General features: G+C 38.5%; 1 protein-coding gene across 7 annotated transcripts in view; it reads left to right on the forward strand.

Annotated features, from left to right (window-relative positions):
- The first annotated feature begins 2,182 nt into the window (after positions 1–2,182).
- Positions 2,183–21,906, forward strand: part of ROCK2 (Rho associated coiled-coil containing protein kinase 2) — a 141,717-nt gene continuing 121,993 nt past the window's right edge. For 4 of the 7 annotated variants that reach the window (XM_081264357.1, XM_081264359.1, XM_081264361.1 and 1 more), the window contains exon 1: positions 2,183–3,962. In XM_081264357.1, coding sequence (XP_081120483.1) covers positions 3,822–3,962 — 141 coding nt within the window. In that variant the 5' untranslated portion in view covers positions 2,183–3,821. The remainder of the gene's footprint in view (positions 3,963–21,906) is intronic. The other 3 variants (XM_081264362.1, XM_081264363.1, XM_081264358.1) reach the window with 2 other exon arrangements.

A 21,906-nucleotide genomic window follows, 5' to 3' on the forward strand; every position in this document is an offset into this window, starting at 1 on the left:
TTTTTTGCCCACAAAACGTAAAGGGAAGTGGGCAGTTCCTTTCATGGATGGCGACAATGAAAATGGGTATGCTTTTTAAAAGGAATTTTGCTGTATCTGTAATATTTAAAGTATGCCTACCCCAGGCTGGGGTTGTGGCTCAAGCGGTAGCGCACTCGCCTGGCATGCGTGCGGCCCGGGTTCGATCCTCAGCACCACATACCAACAAAGACGTTGTGTCCTCCGAGAACTAAAAAATAAATATTAAAAATTCTCTCTCTCTTTCCTCTCTCACTCTCTCTTTAAAAAAAAAAAAAAGTATGCCTACCCCTTGTTACAATTCACTTTCAGGAATCTATACTGTCCAAATATCTCCACATGAAAGCAAAACTAGAAGGATGTCAAGGGCAACATAAAACACTATAAAGGGCAGGCGCTCATTTAAACAGAAGGATACTGAGACACAGAGAGAATTAGATAATTTGCTCAGGATCAAACAGCTAGTGTGTAGTAGCGGCAAGATTTTAACCCAGGCAATCTTCTCTAGTCTTTCCTCAACCACTATGCTCCTGAATAGAGAGTAAACACAATATTGGTAAAGCCCTATTTACCAAAGGATCCAGCGAAGCAATTAAAGACAATGAGAAAGATTTGTCTACTAATGTGGACATATCTCTAGGAAACAATAATTTAGGGGAAAAATTTAGGCTGCAAAATACTATTGGTATACATGTATGTATAAGCAAATATATATATTTGAGAATAAAGACCTTGAATGATAAAATAATGTATGTGGAAGAAGAGTTGGAAGTACAATTTCTGGTTTATTTGAACTTTTACAAGTATATATTCTTTCTTTTCTTTTTCTTTTTTTCTTTTTTTGATACCGAGGATTGAACCCAGTGGCACTTTACCACTGAGCTACATCCTTGGCCCTTTTTGAGACAGGGTCTTGTAAAATTGTTCAAGGTTTGGCCAAGTTGCTGAGGCTTGCTGCTGGCCTTGAAAGTTTGATCCTCCTACATCAGCCTCCTGAGTCTCTGGGATTTCAGTCATGTGCCACCATATCCTATTTGTGTATTCTTTTTATGAGACAGGAATTGTCATACTAGATAGCCAGAAGAAGGAAGGGGGTGGGGAGAAGGAGAGAGAGAGAATGTTTTCACTCCAACCAAGAGATTAGTTTTTTCTTCTTCCAGGTAGACACAATGGTGTAAATGGGTAAATATCTTTTATGCTTTTATGACTTTTTCTTAGTCTATATAAATGGCCATACATAGAAGTTTCCCAGTATATGTAATATGTTGATCACTACTCCTCTTTTAAAATGAAGTTCCCTGGGGCTGGGGATGTGGCTCAAGCGGTAGCGCGCTCGCCTGGCATGCGTGGGGCCCAGGTTCAATCCCCAGCACCACATACAAAACAAAGATGTTGTGTCGGCCGATAACTAAAAAATAAATATTAAAAAGATTCTCTCTCTCTCTCTCTCTCTCTTTAAAAAATAAATAAATAAATAAATAAAATGAAGTTCCATGTATAATGCTTGGGACCACGGCTTCCCAATCAGGCCCAATAAAAATATATAGCTGATCATTGCAAAATTAATTTGTAACCTGAGAACCACATAGTGTTCTTTCTGCCTTGCATATTATTGTTACCAGGAAAAAGAATCCATAGTTGTAATTATCTAATTATTTTGCTTCAATGCATAAGTAGGGGGAGTGTCTAGCTCACTCTTTGTGGTGGGATCTCTGAAGATATAAATAACTCAACTTACAGACTTAGAAGTCTTACCTTTTAACTTATAGTCAATGTGAGATTATCTGAGATGAAAAAGCTGTATTGGATCATCTGGGGCCTTTTCCTGCATTAACCCAAGTAAGAGTGGCTCCACTCCAAAAGGAGGGCAGTTCCAGAAACCACTTGCTGATTAAAAGATTGCTTAACATGGGCAGGGTTTAGTCCATCTGTGGACTTATCTTTGACCTGCTAGTGAGAAGGTTCTTAAGATTCTTACTACTTATGGATATCAGGTTGCAGCTTTTTAGGGGGAGTGGCCCACGTACAGTATAGTTTTTAAATTTCTTAAGTTTTAATATGCTCTTAAACATCTTCACAGAAAAAATCTTACTTAAGTACAATCGTATTATCTTCCCTTTCTCACAGCTGCTTATTTCATGTAGTTTTAATTAGCGTGCACAATTTATTTTGCATTTTAAAATTTTATTTCCCAGTACACATTTTCATGCACGTGCCAAAAATTTCACAGGTTCCTCACAGTCTGCATACTTGCCAGGATTCTTTCTGTTAATGTGACAGAGCTTGTTTGGATCATTCAATCGCTGGACAGTTGGGTCCCTTCCCAGGTCTTCGTCATTACGAACGTTCTGAATAACCCTGCTGTAAACATTTTATGCAAGCGCTCCCCCACTTCCCCTTTGGGTCATTTCCTTAGAAATGTACTTCCTTAAATGGGTTTACTGGGTCAAAGGGGCTCTATGAACAGTTTTATAGCTGTTGGCACATATTGTTCAGATTGAGCCCTGGGAGAGTGGACCAATGGCACCGGCCGCGAGCCGCCAGGAATGCGCAGGAGCGGTCCCTATAGCCTCCCCTCTCTCGCCTCCCCGCAAAAAAGGCCGCGGGTGGAAAGTGTTTTGCAGTCGCTCTCCCGTTCTCTCGACGTGGCTGGCGAAGCCCGGCCGTCAGGGAGGTGCAGGAAGGCTCCGCGAGCCCAGGCTTTCTGCCCCGGGGGCGGAAGCAACTCTTCCCAGCCCTCGCGCCCCAGGACTCGGATTCCAGCCGCCTCCGCTCTTTCCGAATTCCGGGCTCCAGCGCGCGGCGCCCCCGCCCGCCCGCCCGCCCGCCCGCCCGCGGCCTGGGAGCCGAGCTCGGCGGGCGAGGCCGCGACCCGCGCGCGCTGTTATTTTGGCGCGGGCGATGCAGGGCCCGCATAGCTGCGCGCTGAGTCAGCGGGGCCCGGGGACCCACGATGGGCCCCTCCCGGCGGCGCAGGGACAGGGACAGGGCGGTGGGGCGGGGGCTCCGCCACGGAGGCCTCAGGGTCCGCCCGCCTGGAGGGGAGCCCCAGACAGCAGTCCCACCCCCGGCTCGGCGGTGACCACGCGCCGGCCATTGAGAACCCCCAAAAAGGCGGAGGAGGGAGGCGCAAAAGAGAAGCGAAGTCGCTCGCGCAGGCAGGAGGGAAGAAAAGGCAGAGCGGACGGCGAGCACGGGCCGGCCGGCCGGCGGGAGCGCGCGCGGCGGTGTGGGCGGGCCGCGGACGCGCGCGGGGGCGGGGCTTGCAGGCCCGCGGGCACGCGCGCCGGCAGCCGCGGGCGGAGGGGCTTGTGGGTAGCGGCTGCGCGCGGCCGGGACGGGCCGGGGCGCGGGAGTGCGTGAGAGCAGAGCGGGCTCGTGGGAGGGAGAGGCTGCGGCGACATGGGCGCGGGCCGTCGGCGGCCGTAGCTGACCGCGCCTGGGCTTCTGCCTCCCGGGCCCCGAGGGCGGGGCGGTCCAGGCGGCGGCTGCGGCGCCACTTCCCCGCTCCGCCCGCGGAGTCCTGCGGGAGCTCGCCGCGGACCACTGGACCCGGCGGCGCGAGGCTGCCTGAGGGGCGGGGACGCCGTCTGCCCCTCGCCGCGCCCGGCCGTGCCGGGCCGGGCTGAGCGGACTCCGAGAGCAGTGCCCGGGCCCACGCCGGGTGCGGAGCACCGGAGCCGGAGGCGGGCGGTGGGCCCGGCGGAGCCCCGCCCGGGGCCGACGGTTCGGGGGCGGCGCTAGGCCCGGAGGCGGCGGGACCGGAGCGCGAGGAGCCGGACTGCGGGCCGGGCGGCGGCGGCATGAGCCGGCTCCCGCCGACGGGGAAAATGCCCGGCGCCCCCGAGGCCGTGCCGGGGGACGGGGCCGGCGCGGGCCGCCAGAGGAAGCTGGAGGCGCTGATCCGAGACCCTCGCTCCCCTATCAACGTGGAGAGCTTGCTGGTAGGTGGCCGGGAGCCCTGCCCGCTCCAGCCCCGGAGTCAGACCCCTGTGTCCACCCGTCGGTGGGGAGCGCCGAGGTCTCGCCCCACCCGCCCAGCTTCCGGCTGCGGGATCGGAGACCAGACGCTCCAGACTGAGCTCCTAGAGTAGGGACCCACCTCGGGTCCCTCCTTCCACCGCCTTGGGGCGGGTGTCATCCCGGCTGCCCCTTTCTTGGAGTGCAGGGAGGAAACACCTCTCCGCTCTTTCCCGCCCACCCACTGGGTTTGGGGAGGAAAGGTGGAGGGTTGGCTGTCCCTTGCACCCAGACTAGCCGATTTGAAAGTGTCATGCTGCGTGGGGCCTCGGGTTTTAGCCAGGGAGAAGGAAACCTGATGCTGGCTCTCTGTTGGCAGTACCAACCTGGGTACATGACAAAGAACTGCTCCCACTTCTTTTACTAGGAAATCTTGGAACACATAGCTGAAGTTTTCCCGTTTTCAGTTGTTTTTGAACATTCCATAGTAGCTATTTGGTGTATTTTAATTTATGTAAATGTAATTTCCTCAGAGGCCCCCCCCCAAAAAAAAAATCAGTCTGAATTGTAGAATAGAATAAATCTTGCCCCTTTATTGTATCTTTCCTGAGATGGCCTTTGAATCCAAATTTATATCTATATAAAGGCTACTAGTTGGCTCTTGATTAAGGAACACGTTTTAGAAATAAATGCATGGTAGAGTGCTGGTGTATTTCTGATTTCTCAGTCTGGATTAGTTTGCGGTAGAGATGCATTTATGGCATAAGATGGTGTGGACTTCTCTGGGAGAAGAAAGCGAAAAAGAAACTCTGACTATTAAGATAGCTCTGGAAGACTAGCCTTAGGATGGGCAATCTGACATTTTGGGCCAGAACGCAGAAGTTCAGTTCTGGGCCTGCTGGGAGAAACCTAGTGAGTATATATGATCTCCTCCCTTCCCACTGATTTTTTGACTTTTCTTCCAAGGCCCTCAGTTGTCCTTTGAGGTTTCTGGACTCATTTGCAAAGTGACTCCGTTCAGTTTGGCCAAAATGCAGCAACTGATTGGAGAGTGTGTATCTTTCTGTACATTATGTAGAATGTAGTGATGTACTATATTTTGTCAGAATGTAGTGATGTTATATCAGATATTTTTTATTTTTTTTAACTGATTTTTTGAGTTTGTGTGTTGTTCCTGTGTTCTCAGGGGAGCATGATACTCTGGACAGTCTTTGGAAGTCTTAAATTGGTAGTGGGATTGGTTGCCTAGAGGTCCTAGCCTTTCTTTAGCTGAGGCAGTCTCTGGGCTTCTCTCCCAGCATTCTCGCTTTGGTATTTTGCTAACAAAACTTTGACCTAAGGCCAGAAAGTTCAGTTAAAAATAGTACCTGTAAACCTCAAGCATTCATCAGGTTCAAACTCAATCCCAGATAGAAGTTTTTTACACTTTCATCTCTTGAGTCTTTAGTGATGTTAATTATTAGTGTTATTCAGAGGTTGGAACTAAGTTGTTTATATGTTTGATATGAATATACATTTTTTAATTAAAGTATTTTCTAAATTACTAAAAGGAAGGCTGTTTTAAAAATGAAACATTTCACATTCTCAGTAAATTTAGTCTGTTCGTTTATTGAGTGCTCAGTACCACTAAGACACATTTGCTAAGATGACACATTACTGGTATGGGCTGCACTTCAGATGCTGCTGACCTGATGGCACTGTTCCTGCTGCTTTTAGTTGATTAAGTCTTTCTGAATATGAATATGAATGGGATTCTGAAGAGCAATAAATATTACCAAGCCAAAAATTGTTCCTTACTCTTTGGACCAAGATTCCTCGTGCTTCTGTTGCCAATTGACAAAATTGGGAAAAAAAAAATCTCAAAGTTATAGCAAATTAATTTCAAATTATGTAAGTGCTAGGGCCAAATTATATTGTCATATTGTGTGCATGTATGAATATGTAACAACAAATCCCATCATTATGTACAACTAACTATAACAGTAAAAAATGTGGGAAAAAATTAAATTATACATTTCATCCTATTAAATATTAGAATAAATCAATGTTTTAATTGTGACAGCACACACATAACATAAAGTTTATGATTTTATCTTTTTTTGGGGGGGGGGTACCAGGGACTGAATCCAGAAGTACTTAACCATTGAGGCACCTTCCCATCTCTTTTATATCTTATTTTGAGACAGGGTCTCACTGAGTTGCTGAGGGTCTAGCTAAGTTGCTGGGGCTGGCTTTGACTTGCAGTCCTCCTGCTTCAGCCTCTGAGCCTCTGAGGTTATACCTGTGTGCTACCACTATGCCCAGCATTTTAAACATCTTCAAGTGTTCAGTTGAGTGGCATTACGTCCATTTACACTGTTGATCAACCTTTTCATCTTTCCATACCAACACTCTGTAAATTATAAGAACTTCTGTGTTCTGAAATAATGGCTCTTGTCACTTTAAAGATTTGAAACTTTCCATCTAGACTGTATTTCACAATTGATAAGTATTTTACTGCCATCACATTTCTTTGGTTTTGCTCTAGGAAAATAAATATTTCGTCTTTAGGGGCTGGAGATGTGGCTCAAGCAGTAGCGCACTCGCCTGGCATGCGTGCGGCCCGGGTTCGATCCTCAGCACCACATACAAACAAAGATGTTGTGTCCACCGAAAAAACTAAAAAATAAAATTCTCTCTCTCTCTATCTCTCTCTCTCCCTCTCTCTTTCTTTAAAAAAAAAAAAATTCGTCTTTAATAGAGAAAGCTTAAAGGAAAATAGTCTAATACAAACCCAGGCATGGAACTTAATACCGCATTCAGGAGTTCAGAAAGTACCATTGAAAATTGTTTATTGCAGAACATGACAGAAGTGAGAAGACAGAGTATGCCAGAAGTAAATGTATCCTGCCTGCAGTAGTCTAGGCCTAGAAGACAGACCACAGGTGGGGGAAAAGTTACAAGATGACCTGTAAAATGCTTACTGTGCTCAGTGCTTGTTACATAGTAAGTAGTGCTCATTGAATGCAGTTCCCTTCTGTGTGCATTTAGCATATTTTTAGTTAATAGCTTTAAGTTTTCTTTTTTTTTTTTTTGTTAATATTTATTTTTTAGTTTTAGGTGGACACAATATCTTTATTTTCTTTTATGTGGTGCTGAGGATTGAACCCAGTGCCCCACGCATGCCAGGCGAGTGCGCTACCACTTAAGCCACATCCCGAGCCCGCTTTAAGTTTTCTTTGAAAAAATAATTTTATTTACAACTGTTTCTTGTTACATAATTTTGAGTGGATATCGTCATTTGAATTTACCATCATAAAACTGTGAGAAAGAATAGATAAGAGCTGAATTCCAAGACTATCTTTGTAGAGACTAAGCTATCTTGTTTCTTTGCAGAAATCTAGTTGCTTTACATGGGTTCTTAAATTAATCCAAAGAAAGTATATCTCTTTAGTGGTTACAGCTTGGGAACTACTTTCAGGTGGGGAGGGCTTCAGTGATACACATTTTTCAGTTGAACCTTTGGTTAATACTTGTGTTTTGTCCAGACTCGGGTTCTCCTACTGCTTGCCTATGATGATAAAAAGAATTGTGTCATGCTGGAGCGATGTCTTTCTAAAGTCTTTACTTTTGGATTTTGATTTATTTTACTCTTTCAAGGTGTTAGTAAATAGTCAAAACAACCTGTAGAACACTGTTACTTAAGACTGTGTATCGGCAAAAGTGGTTAAAAGTTTATTTGCAATTTTCAGTGACTTAGAAAACAAAACAATTAGATTGATATCAGTATACTGTATCTGTACTGATACAGTATCTGATACTGTAAACTGTATAAAAATATTTCTTATTATAGTAGCTAGATTCTTTCAGCTTAATGCTGTTTTTTTTCTAATTAAAATAAGATCATGTGGTGTTTTTCCCACTACATAGAGAGAATATTATGAAGATATAATAACAAAGAAATAGAAAAGAGGATGAAAAATGTTTTGTTTGTTTTTTTTAAAGTTGGACACAGTATCTTTATTTTATTTATTTATTATTTTTTATGTGGTGCTGAGAATTGAACCCAGTGCCTCACAGGTGCAAGGCAAGTGCTCTATGGCTGAGCTATAACCTCCCAGCCTCTGAAAAATGTTTTTATACATGTTTTTCTTTGTGAAATAAGGGATGGACATTTGCAGCATATAGAGTAGTTTGTTTTTTGTAAAACTGTATTTTGATGATTAGGAAATCTTTAAAGAAAATGAATTAGTTCAAGTGATGCATGCAATTTACTATTTAGGTGAAGTTGAACCTCTTTTCAGGTCCACAGTCCCTTATCCACAAGACTGATACATAAAAATAAATTTTGCTAATATTTATTTGATAGTAACATCTGGCCTATCTGATGCTTGAATGTTTGTAGTCCGTTCACGCCTCTTGAGAAGCTAATAATGGCTTTCAATGGAGAAATATTAATATGTTTGATTTCAGGATGCTCCCCCATATTCCCAAAGGGCTTTAGGGAATATACAGTATATATTCTGTATTATTCTAAAAATCCAAAAAAATTGTAGTTTGAAACATCTTGGCCCCAAGGTAAGGTCAGTGTAGACTAAGGAAATGTAGGTTTGTGTAAATAGTTGTAAAGAATAGTGAATAATTATCTTAAAGTATAAGTTTTTTGTTTGTTTTTGCTTAGTCTTGACCAGATAGTTCTTTTTTCCCGTTTTGAATTCTAAGATATTAAAACAATATAACTTGTAAGTATAAGTTTTTTTTAATATTTATTGAGTTGTAGATGAATACACAGTATCTTCATTTTTTTATGTGGTGCTGAACATTGAACCCAGTGCCTCAAACATGCGAGGTAAGCGCTTTACCTCTGAGCTGCACACCCAGCCCCGCAAATATAAGCTTTTTTTTTTTTTTTTTTTTTTTTTAAAGAGAGAGTGAGAGAGGAGAGGGAGAGAGAGAGAGAGAATTTTTTTTTAATATTTATTTTTTAGTTCTCGGCGGACACAACATCTTTGTTGGTATGTGGTGCTGAGGATCGAACCCGGGCCGCACGCATGCCAGGCGAGCGCGCTACCGCTTGAGCCACATCCCCAGCCCGCAAATATAAGCTTTGAAGCATGAAAAATTCATGAAATCACTACACAAGTTAGTAAATACATCACCAGTTCATTAAAGTATCTGTGTGCTGCTGCTGCTTAATTCAGTGTTTGTGCCTCCTTTCCTATCTGCTACCCTGAAAGTTTTATTGTTTCTTTATTTCATAAATTACTACATTTGTGCATATCCCTAGAGGATATTGTTTTGTTTTATTTTTTCTTAACTTTCTAAAATGTTAACATTTGTATCTATTCTTTTGTGACTTGCTTCTTAAACTTGTATAGCTCTCAATAATGTAACATAATGCAATTTAATAGTTTAAAATTTTTACTAACATTTTATTATAGAAAAATTATAGTAGAGGTGAAAGAATTTATAAGGAATGTTTTTATGCTAACCACCAAATTACTATTTTGCTCTACTTTCTTTATTATATCAATCCATCTTTTATCCCTCTAATCCTCCATTTTTATTTTGATTCATTTTAAAGAAGTTAGAGGTATTTGTACATTTTAAACATTTCAGCAAGCATTTAATTAAGTAGAATTACTCCTCACACTTCAGATAGAGCCCTAATATCCAGAGTATACAAAGAACTCAAAAAATTAGACAATAAGATAACAAATAACCCAATCAACAAATGGGCCAAGGACCTAAACAGACACTTCTCAGAGGAAGACATACAATCAATCAACAAGTACATGAAAAAATGCTCACCATCTCTAGCAGTCAGAGAAATGCAAATCAAAACCACCCTAAGATACCATCTCACTCCAGTAAGATTGGCAGCCATTATGAAGTCAAACAACAACAAGTGCTGGCGAGGATGTGGGGAAAAGGGTACTCTTGTACATTGCTGGTGGGACTGCAAATTGGTGCGGCCAATTTGGAAAGCAGTATGGAGATTCCTTGGAAAGCTGGGATTGGAACCACCATTTGACCCAGCTATTGCCCTTCTCGGACTATTCCCTGAAGACCTTAAAAGAGCGTACTACAGGGATACTGCCACATCGATGTTCATAGCAGCACAATTCACAATAACTAGACTGTGGAACCAACCCAGATGCCCTTCAGTGGATGAATGGATAAAAAAATGTGGCATTTATACACCATGGAGTATTACGCAGCACTAAAAAATGACAAAATCATGGATTTCGCAGGGAAATGGATGGCACTAGAGCAGATTTATGCTTAGTGGAGCTAGCCAATCCCTAAAAAACAAGTACCAAATGTCTTCTTTGATATAATGAGAGCAACTAAGAACAGAGCAGGGAGGAAGAGCAGGAAGAAAAGATTAACATTAAACAGAGACATGAGGTGGGAGGGAAAGGGAGAGAAAGGGGGAATTGCATGGAAATGGAGGGAGACCCTCATTGTTATACAAAATTACATATAAGAGGTTGTGAGGGGAATGGGAAAATAAACAAGTAGAGAAATGAATTACAGTAGATGGGGTAGAGAGAGAAGATGGGAGGGGAGGGGAGGGGAGGGGGGATAGTAGAGGATAGGAAAGGTAGCAGAATACAACAGTTACTAATATGGCATTATGTAAAAATGTGGATGTGTAACCGATGTGATTCTGCAATCTGTATTTGGGGTAAAAATGGGAGTTCATAACTCACTTGAATCTAATGTATGAAATATGATATGTCAAGAGCTTTGTAATGTTTTGAACAACCAATAAAAAAAAAAGAAAAAATAATTAAGTAGAATTCAGTATTTGTTTAGTTGTTTTTTTTTAGGAGGGGTACTGGGATTGAAATTGGGGCACTCAACAACTGAGCCACATCCCAGCCCTATTTAAAATATTTTTTAAAATATTTTTTTTGTCAACAGACTTTATTTTGTTTATTTACATGTGGTGCTGAGAATCGAACCCAGTGCCTTACTCCTGCTAGGCAGGCACTCTAACAGTGAGCCACAATCCCAGCCACCCCAGCCTTATTTAATATTTTATTTAGAGACAGGGTCTTGCTGAGTTGCTTAGCACCTCACCTTTGCTGAGGCTGGCTTTGAATTGGAGAGCCTCCTGCCTCAGCGTCCCCAGCGCTGAGATTACAGGCATGTCCCATTGCACCCAGTCTTTGTTTAGGTTTTTAAAAAGATTAAATTTATGCACCGAAATGCATAAATCTTAAATGTAGGATTGATGAATTTTGACAAATGTTATATGTACAGTGCAAATTTTTATCAAAATCACTATTACCCCAAAGTCTTCCTCAGGTTTTTTCAACTAATCCCACATTCTATTCTCTTAGAGGCAATTACTCTTTGTTTTTGTTACTTATGCATTAAAGATTACTTTTGCCTTTTTCAGAACTTCATAAAATCATGTAGTGTGTCTGGATTTTTTAGCTCAGCAAAGTGTTTGAGACTTGTTATTGCATCAGTATAATACATTTTTATTGCTGAATTGTATTCTGTTATATAAACCAGTTTATATCCCCCACTGATGAACACTGGGGCTGTTTCAGGTTTTTGTTTTCAGAATGTATTATATACTCTGGCTCTTAATAAAGCTGCTAGAAACAATTGGTATTAAGTCTTTGTGAAGATAGTTTTTATTTCTCCTAGTGGAATTGCTATGTCATAGGGTAGATGTATGTTTACTTTTTAGGAAGCTGCCGGATCTTTCTTGGTGTGGTTATATCATTTTATACTCCTGTGCACAATGTTCTGGTTGTTCCATATCTCCCTTACACTTTGTCTTTTAAATTTTTGCTACTCTGTGGTGGGTAGTGATATTGCATTGTGATTTTAATTTGCATATCACTGATGACTAATGATGTACTTTTTTGTGCACTTACTCGCCATTTTTTTTTAGAGAGAGAGGAGAGAGATAATTTTTTTTAATATTTATTTTTTAGTAATTTTAATATTTATTTTTTAGTTCTCGGCGGACACAACATCTTTGTATGTGGTGCTGAGGATCGAACCCGGGTCGCACACATGCCAGGCCAGCGCGCTACCGCTTGAGCCACATCCCCAGCCCCTCGCCATTTTTATATATCTTCTTTTGTCAATCTGTTCGTGGTTTTGTCCTTTAAAAAAATTGGGTTGTTTGATGAGTTGTACAAGTTCTTTAATGTCTTGGATATATAATTAGTTTTATATGTAAAGAGAAAAATCTTTGTCAAATTTATATTTTACAAATGGTTTCTCTGATTCTGGCCTTTTTTTTTTTTTTTTTTCCTTTGGCACTGTGGATTTAATTCAGGGGTACTTTTACCACTGAGCTGCATCTCCAGCCTTGTTTTTGAGAGGTGTCATTAAATTGCTGAATTGCTGAGACTTGCCCAGAACTTGTGATCCTTCTGTCTTAGCCTCCCCAGCTGCTGGGATTATAGGCATGTGCCGCTGTGCCTAGCACATGTATATTCTTAATAAAAAATTTTAATACTTATTGTTTTTTCTGTCCAAGCTATCTGTTGCCTGTTCCTATATCACAAAGATATTCCAGCTTTTTGGTTTCAACTTTTGGGTTTAGGTCTAGAGTACCATTTCAAGTTAGAATTGGTGTGTAGTGTGAGTTAGGGGCCAAGTCTAATATAGACATATCTTCCCATATGACTGTAAAGTTATTCAGACTACCCAGCACCAATTTTTCAAAAAAAATTTTTTTTCTCTTTGAATTGCTTTGGCAACTTTGTTAAAAATCATTTTACAGATAGGTGGACTTTTGTTTCCTTAGTAGCTACATCAAATTCTCATAGTTCTGTTATTTAACTGAAGCTCTATTCAAAAGCCTTTTTTTTTTTTGTAAGTTTTATCCATACCTGAAGGAAATGGTCAGCTAACCATGGCTGATACAGGAGAAGATAGATTTTATATTTTGAAGTAAAAAACTTTCATTTTTAAATTATAAAAATATGTTCTGATTGTAGACAATTTAGGGAGTATAGAAAGTATAAATGGGGCTGGGGATGTGGCTCAAGCGGCAGCACGCTCGCCTGGCATGCGTGCGGCCTGGGTTCGATCCTCAGCACCACATACAAACAAAGATGTTGTGTCTGCCGAGAACTAAAAAATAAATATTAAAAATTCTCTCTCTCTCTCTCTCTCTCTCTCTCTCTCTCTCTCTCTCTCTCTCCTCTCTCTCTCTAAAAAAAAAAAAAAGAAAGAAAGAAAGAGGGTCCTATATACCTTCCACTTTAAAAAAAAAAAAGAAAGTATAAATGGTAGTGGCACTTATGTACAGTATTCTTATCTAGAGATAGCCACTGTTTAAATTAATATTTTGGTCTATATATTTGGTACATAAACATAACTTGGCCTAAAATATAAATATGAAAATAATTGCACTGTATATGAGCTTTGTCATTTTTTTGTAGTCACATTTATGACTTATTACTGTAGCATAATTTCTGGCTTAGGCTTCAGTGTTAGGAAATTCATTACCAACATTATAATATATAACTGAATTTTAGTACTTTGCTGACTTTTATTAATGTTTTGATTCCATTTGGAGTTTTTATGTAAAGTATGAATTAGAGGAGCAAGTATCGTATCGGGAGATTAGTCTGAATATCAGAATTCCCAAGATATTAATTGGAATCCTCTGTTTAGATCTCTGTATTACATTTTCTATTCAGATAGTGGTGGCTGGGGTGAGAGAGAGCATAATGATATAAATTTGGTTTCCATTTGAGCCTCTTGAGTTGCTTCATTGAAATCCTATTTTACAACACTGTAAGATTCTTCTTGACTTTCAGTGGGGTTTTGCCCCAGTAAACCCATTGTAAGTTGAAAAGACTGTTGAAAACTCATTTAATGCACCTAACCTATAGAACATATCTCAGCAGCACTCTATGGTTGTTGTGGTTGTATACGTGCTTGATTTGGTGGTGGACAGAGAGCTGCAGTCTGGTGCTATCCATACTGCATATCATTAACCTGGGAAAAGAACAGAATTCAAAATTTGAAATATGATTTCTACTGAGTTTGATTGTTTTTGTGCCATTGGAAAGTCAAAAACTTATATTGAACCTTAATAAATTGGGAACCATCTGTATACTTAAAACTACTTTGTGCTGATATTTAAAATATACACGGGCTGTCAGTGATAAGGGTCACTGATAAAGAGAATGTGGATGATTGAAGTGCAATTTCTAGTTTTAAAAAGTAACACAACAGAACATTTACCATTGATGGGCTAGCTTATTATACAAAACTTAACATTTAAATTGATATAAATCATGGTGGCCTTTTGGCTCCACTAAAACTACCTGTTCTTGTTTTATCCTTGATTTGATTCATTCTCCTTTCTTCTCATCTATAGCCCCCCTTTTTAAAAGTGTGATTAAATTATGTAGGTATTCTTGTAAACTCTGTAGTTGGCTGTTCTAAATAATCATTATCTTCTTGGAAAGCATTTAATTCATAATGGTTAGCATTTCTGTGTCTATGAGTGACAAAGGAAAAATATTAGGATTCTTTTTTGGTTCATTGTTGATAATCTTTTAGGGAATGTTCCTAAGTCCAAGAATTATTTTTATAGCTTGCTGCTTCCTTTGGGTAAGAGGTTGTTCTTTCAGATATCTAAAATGCTTTATAATTGTTGCTATAGTTGAATAATCACTTTGTATTCAATGTCCAATTTTCTTTATTCTTTGAAAAACATTTAGATTTCTGAAAGCCAGGCACCGTGGCACACGCCTGTAATCCCAGTGGCTCGGGAGGCTGAGACAAGAGAATCCAGAGTTCAAAGCTAGTCTCAGCAAAATAGAGGCACTAAGCAACTCGGTGAGACCCTGTCTCTAAATAAAATACAAAATAGGGCTGGGGATGGGGCTCAGTTGTTGAATGCCCCTGAGTTCAATCCCCAGAATCCCCTCTCCCGGCAAAAAGAGATTCAGACTTCTTTAGCTAAAGCAAATGATAGAAGTTTTATTTTTAAAGGATTATAGATTTGGAACTAATTTCTACCGCTTCATTATTGGGGCTGTTTTTTTTATGTTATGAAAATGAATAGGAAAGCCTTCTCTAGCACAGCAGGGTAAGTAGTACTTTAATTACTTAGAATATTTTGTTGAGGAATGCTAAACATACTAACATTTCAATTTGTGTTCATATCACTTAGTTCTTGTCTGTCTTTTGGAAGGAAGATTAAGTATATGCAGAGAGGATGGGTTTGGATAGTAGAATTAGTTGAGGTTATTTAGGAAAAGCAACTTCTAATTTGGACACTTTCTGGGTCATGTCAAAACAGTGTGTCTTGGAAAAGATTTAAGCTAATTTTATTTTCTGTTTTAGGTGAAGTAAAGACACCTTGTGTGGGTTGTACAGTCTTTATCATTTGTGCGTCATCTCTTGTGTTGTCTCCTGCCCCCCCCCCCCCCCAGTTCATCTTTTCTCTAGTTAATCCAGTTCCTCCTTATAACCTAGCTGATTCTTGTGTTGGATTAGCAATTTCATGTATAAGGACAGATGAGATGCTGGTAGTGTGTTTAAGGATGAAATCCTTTAAAATGTCATCTTGGCTCTGTTATATTAGTAATAAAGCATTTGTTTACTAATAAAATTAAAAACAAAGTTGAAGGATGTGAGAGATTTTGATCAGGAATCAAGGGTGTCATTATAAGTCATGCTGAACAACTGTTTAAAATTTTCAAATATTATCAGGCATTCTGGTTACTAACATAGTTATTTGGCTTTAGATTGTTTAGTACTTGTAATATGTTACTTTTTCTAATAAGTGTAAATGTAGTTTTTCATGTTCTTTTTGCATTATATTTAGAAAATTATAGAAAGGAATTTAGAGTTTCGATATTCTATATCTACTGGAAGTGTTCAATTAGACAAACAGTAGTAAGTCCTTGATAATCGTGGGTTGAGTGAATAAATGTAGCTTGCAGATGTTGTGCAATTGGCAAGTGTGTTTCTGTCTCTTATTTGCTGTTAGAATCAGCTCTGAAATAAAAGTGTCTGAGAGAAAGCAGGTGTTGAAAACAGGTATCATTGTTTACCAGCTTTGCTAGTTCTTTTTAATTATTATTTGAGGTATACCTTAAGTACTATAAATTTATCCAATTTAAGTGTATAATTTATTGATTTTCATTATATTTTTAGAGTTCTGTAACCATCATCACAATCCATTTTGATTACCCCCTAATATTCCCTTCAAGTGTGTTTGTAGTCATTCCCAACTTTCAACCTCAGCAAACCACTTATCTGCTTTCTGTCTATAAAATTTTTCTTTTCTGTAGATTTTGTATACGTTTAATCATACAGTATGTGGCCATTTGCATCTGGCTTTTTTCGGCTAGCATTTTTTTAGTTTAATGTTTTTAAGGTTCATCTGTGTTGTAGCATGTGTCAATGTTTTCTTCTTTTTTATGGTTGACTACTGTTCTGTTATATGAATATGTTATATTTTGTTAATGAATTTACCATATGTGAGGATGTTTTTCATTTCTGTTGGTAGATTCTAGGGGTGAGATTGCAGGATCATGTTAAACTCATGCTTAACTGCCAGTATTCTCCACAATGGCTGGACCATTTTGCCTTCCCACGAGCCATATGTGAGGGGTTCCAGTTGCTGTACATCCTCACAGAACTTTTGGTATTGTCTGTCTTTGTGATGATAGCCTTTATGGTTCATTTTACTAATGACACATGATGTTGAGAACTGTCTCATTTGCTTGTAATTTATTTATTTACTTGTTGTTTATTTGAGATAGTGTCTCACTGTGTACCTAGGCTGACCTTGAGCTGCAGTGATCCATCCTCCTGCCTTAGTCTCCTGAGTAGATAGGACTACAGACATGCCACACTGTGCTGTGCATGGTTCTTTTAATATTTACTAATGTGTCATGAGTGTGGTCTAGTTTGAATCAATGTTTAAAATGTTTTTGTGAAAGGATATGGTAATCAGCTGGTAAAGTTTATTTTATAGATTACAGACCATGTCCAGTGTTTCAAAATAGAATATAAATACTAATTAGAGCCCTCTGTATGTGGAATTATCCTACTAACTTTGTTTTTATCCTACACTTTGTTTTTAGTAAGAATTTTTGTGTTAAACTGTATTATGGTACCTTTTGCTTCTGAGTCATGAATGACTCTTGTTCAACTTAGTAGGCCCAGGTAATAACCATAGAGTCTCCTAGTAGGCTTATTTCTAAGCTGTAGATATTAAGGACTTTTCACTTAAGCATGGCCTTTCTATGTTTTTTTTTCCCCCCAATTCTGCTTTGTATTCATCTTTTGTTTTTAAGCATGTTAGGAGTAAATTTATAAACATTTCTCTCATTGACCCAGATTTTATTTTTCACTTTTCTATTCTATATGAAAGATTAAAAAACAGTTCTTAGTATGTGGTTCGTATAAAAGGTAGGTAATTATTGGTGTTTTAAACACTATTGCACTTAGCTTTATATTTATATGTTTATATTTAAATAAACGTCTGAATTTAGTCTATAGATATAAATGTTGCCTTGGTTGTACACAGGTAGCATTGGATATTGATTTGTAGGATTATGATATGCATATTTGGGGCTCTTATCAAGATAAAGTGTTCTTTTCACATGTAAAATTAGCTGCTTTAGCACATTGTATCAGGAGGTGACTGTACCATTTTACCTGTATTTAACCATGATTCCTCAGAAGTCATTCTCAAATATACTTATTGAAATTAAAATTTTCTCTTTAGATTTTGTTTATATGATTATAATTACTTTTAGTTTTTATTAAAGATAACTAACTACATGTGGACTTTTCCCCTTTTTTGACACGTGGAGGACAATTTTAGAAAAGAATTCTTTTAGTATTTTAGATGTTTCTTTGATGTAATAAAGGTGAGTGTAAACCATTTTTTGGTTGTAGTGATAGGTATTATTTTTTTAAACGAAAGTGCATTAGCACAGTTGTCAGGAACTTTTTGATTTTTGTTTTTAATTAGAACTTTATGGTTGTATATAGTAGTTAAATTCATCCTGAGGTACTCATACATACATGGTAATCAATTTCAGTTCATAATCTCCCCCTTTTACCCTCTCCGAAAATGCATTTTGATATATGAAATCCCTGCAAAAATATTTAAAATATTAAATGTGAAAGTATTAGGATGATTTTGAAAAAATGTTTCACTGTTTTTGAGATAACTTTGTTATTGTAGTTTGTGGCACTTTGGGCTCTTACACATTTAAATATGTATGGTCATGTTTTATCCTGTTGCATGGTGAAAAAAAATGAAGTCAAACAGCTGAAACCAAACTAAAATAAAACTTAAACTAAACTAAAATGTTTTTAAGTTGATTGATCTGCCTTTCATGAAAGAATAAAGATTAAAAAATGTTTCTTTGTGAATTAAATTTTATCTAGTGCTGCTAACAGGACAACAGCATCTATGGAATTAGTAAACTTGAGAGGAAAAACTATCAGAAGTTTTCTTTCAGAGAAATGAGATAGTCACGAGTTAGGGGAAGAGATAATGTGAAATATAAAGTTAATTTTCATACCAGCATTGCAACTATTTTAAATTTAGAATAAAAATCCTTTGGAGTTATCAGTATTTGGAGTTGCTTTTAAATATCTAAAACATGAACTTTGAATTTTTGTATAAGCTTTGTGATTATGTTTCTTCATCTATAATCACTGAAATGAATGTGCCTTTACATGGAATGATGTATCTGAACTTAAGATACGTGGTATGATCCTATATTTTTTTTTTTTTTGAGAGAGAGAGAGAGAGAGGGAGAGAGAGAGAATTTTTTTAGTATTTATTCTTTTTTAGATTTTGGCGGACACAACATCTTTGTATGTGGTGCTGAGGATTGAACCCAGGCGGCATGCATGCCAGGCGAGTGCACTACTGTTTGAGCCACATCCCCAGCCCAGTATGATCCTATATTATGTTCATTGGGAAACAATTTTTTTTGTCATTTTTTTTAACAAAAAGGTAATCTTAAAACTTTAATAAGTGCATTGCAAAAATTTTCCTGTAGGAATAAGAATATAGAAATATATGCTCATCTAGAAATTTCAAAACTTAATACCTATGGCTTAATACCTGACACAAAGATCATTTGAAGCTAAAATTTTCTTTTGTCTACTAAAGGCAATGATTTCCAACTACAGTATATGGAAGTCACTATGGATCATTAGAAATATTTAAGCTTGGCTTCCACCCCCAGATGTTCTAATGTAGTATGACTTGAGTACCAGTTTTTTTTTTTTTTTTTTTTTTGGTACTGGGAATTTAACCCAGGGAGAGTTAACCATTGAGCCACGTCCTCAGCCCCTTTTATTTATTTATTTATTTATTAATATTTATTTTTTAGTTGTAGTTGGACACAATACCTTTATTTTATTTGTATGTGGTGCTGAAGATAGAACCCAGGGCCTTGCATGTGCTAGGCAAGCGCTCTACTGCTGAGCCAAAACCCCAGCCTCTTATTTTTTATTTTGAGACAGGGTCTCACTAAGTTGCTCAGGTCTCACTAATTTGCTGAGACTGGCCTCAAACTTGGGATCCTCCTGCCTCAGTCTCCCAAGTTTGCTGCAATTACAGGTTTGTGCCCAGCTCCAGTACCAGTTTTAAAAAACATTCCAGGTGAACTAAGGATTACATTGTTGTAATTCAGAGATGGCCAGAAGTGGCCTTGGGTCTAGAATATATCTGAGAAAAGGAGAATACTTCTTTATTCTTTCTTTCCTTTAATTATTTGGCCCACTGAGGCTTGGACAAAACCTGAAAGTCAGAATCATCCAATGTAAACCAGAATCCTGCCTTATGATACTTGGTGGAAGTGATATCAGATCCTTTGATTTAGGTGAACTGAGGTGGGTCAGGAGTTTACATTTTAACAGATATCCCTGGTGATTCTGATGCCGGTAATGTGCAGGTCAAAATATATAATTTTGGTGTTTCACAATTAATGAAGGATGATGGGGAAAATAGTGACAGTCTTAAGTCATTAAGAGTCAATTCAGGAGGGAGAATTTCACTAGAAATATTGAATTGAATGTATGTATGGTCCTTCAGGGCATAGCACCTGAAAAGCAAGATGTTATGATTGTGCCTGTGTTAAAAAATAATAGAAAAATTCAAAAATTACTTCGAGGTGTCTTTAAAAATGAGCAAAAATAAAATAACTTTTATTTTAAAACCATTACGAAACTTTATTTATAAAACAGCTTTCAAGTTATTGGTTACATTAAGTAGTAGTCATCTTTATGATACTGTTTAGATTTTTAAAAATGTATTCTTTCAATTATTTCTCTTCACATCATTTAAAATGAGAGAAAGCTGGGTTTGATGGTGCATGCCTTGAATCCCAGTGACTTGAAGGCTGAGGCAGGAGGATCACAAGTTAGAGGCCAGCATGGGCAACTTAGTGAGATTCGATCTCAAAATAAAAAATAAAAAAGACTGGGATGTACCTCAGTGGTAAAGCACCTCTGAGTTCAATCCCCAGTTCCAGTAAAATAAAAAATAAGAGTAAACCAGACAGTTCAGCAGTCCATATGTTTCTTTCTTAAAAGTGTTTTGTGTACCTTTTCTGCTGCTTGGTCATTTGATTTTTGGTTGTTAAAGGATATGAATGTATTTAGAAGTTTGAAAGTTAAAATTTGTATTTATTGATTTTTGAGATTATACTTAACTACTAGAGGAATGACAGTCATGCTATTTATCTTCCACTTCTTATGAAGTGGTATAAACATCTTTGTGAAGGTTTTTGTATAGACATAAGTTTTTAGCTCCTTTGTGTAATACCAAGGTGCTTTATGGCTGGATTGTATATTAAGAGTATAATGTCAACATTATCACATTTTGAAAAAGGCAGGAGTATGGAGACATTAGAAAGACTAATGGTTTGGGGCTGGGGTCGTAGCTCAGTGGCAGAGTGCTTGCCTATCATGTATGAGGCACTGGATTCGATCTTCAGCACAACATATAAATAAATAAATAATAAAGATATATCAACAACTAAAATAATACTTAAAAAAAAGATTAGTTTTTGGAGATGGGGAATGAGTAGGTAGAGCCCAGAAGATTAAGATACTGTCATACCATGTATGACACTGTAATGGTAGATAAATGTCTTTATACTTTGTGTAATGTACAAATGAAGCATGTGCAACATTCTTAGAAAAATGTATACCACCAAGTGTGAATCCTAATGTGAACTATGGACTTTGGGTGATAATGTGTTAATGTAGGTTTACCAGTTTGTGACAAATGAACCATTCTGGTGGGAGATGTTGGTAAGATAACAAGGGAGGCCATGTTCATCGGGGAGCAAGTGGTATATAGGAAAACGACCATCCTCTCAATTTTGCTGAGCCCAAACTGCTCTTCAAAAAAAAAAGTTTATTAAATCAACAATCTGTCCATTAAAATATATTCTATACTTAGAAATGCTTATGAATTCAAATATGGTGGCTATATTTCTAAAAAAATCTTGAACGCTTTTCAGTAGAATAGTTAGTTGTGTACATTTTGCAAACTTCAAGAGCAGTACATGATCACTTTTATTTATAAGTCTTTAAAGGGTTTGAGTGGAACATTTAAGGGTATGAGTTGGATTCTGCAGTTTAATTAATTTACAGTAATGAAGTTGCATCTGAATCCTGGACTAGTTTCTGAATCTGCTTAGTTTCCCTTTGTTGTTGTCTCTGCCCCTCTCTCCCACTTTTGTTTTAATTGCTAGTGATGAACAATATTTTTTCATATTATTGCAGAGGATTAGATTAAGGAGGACTGCTGTTACTTTTCTTTTCAAATTGGTTGCTGTCAGCTTAGAGGATAGCTCTGGTGCTTTGAAATTGAAATATCTTAGGTCTTCTCTTACAGGTTTGGATGGGATACAAATGAAAATGGTAATAATGTCATAGAAACTTCTGTGCTTGACA

Source organism: Spermophilus citellus, assembly GCF_964194105.1.
Source record: "Spermophilus citellus genome assembly, chromosome: 13".
In the NCBI taxonomy this organism is placed as follows: domain Eukaryota; kingdom Metazoa; phylum Chordata; class Mammalia; order Rodentia; family Sciuridae; genus Spermophilus; species Spermophilus citellus.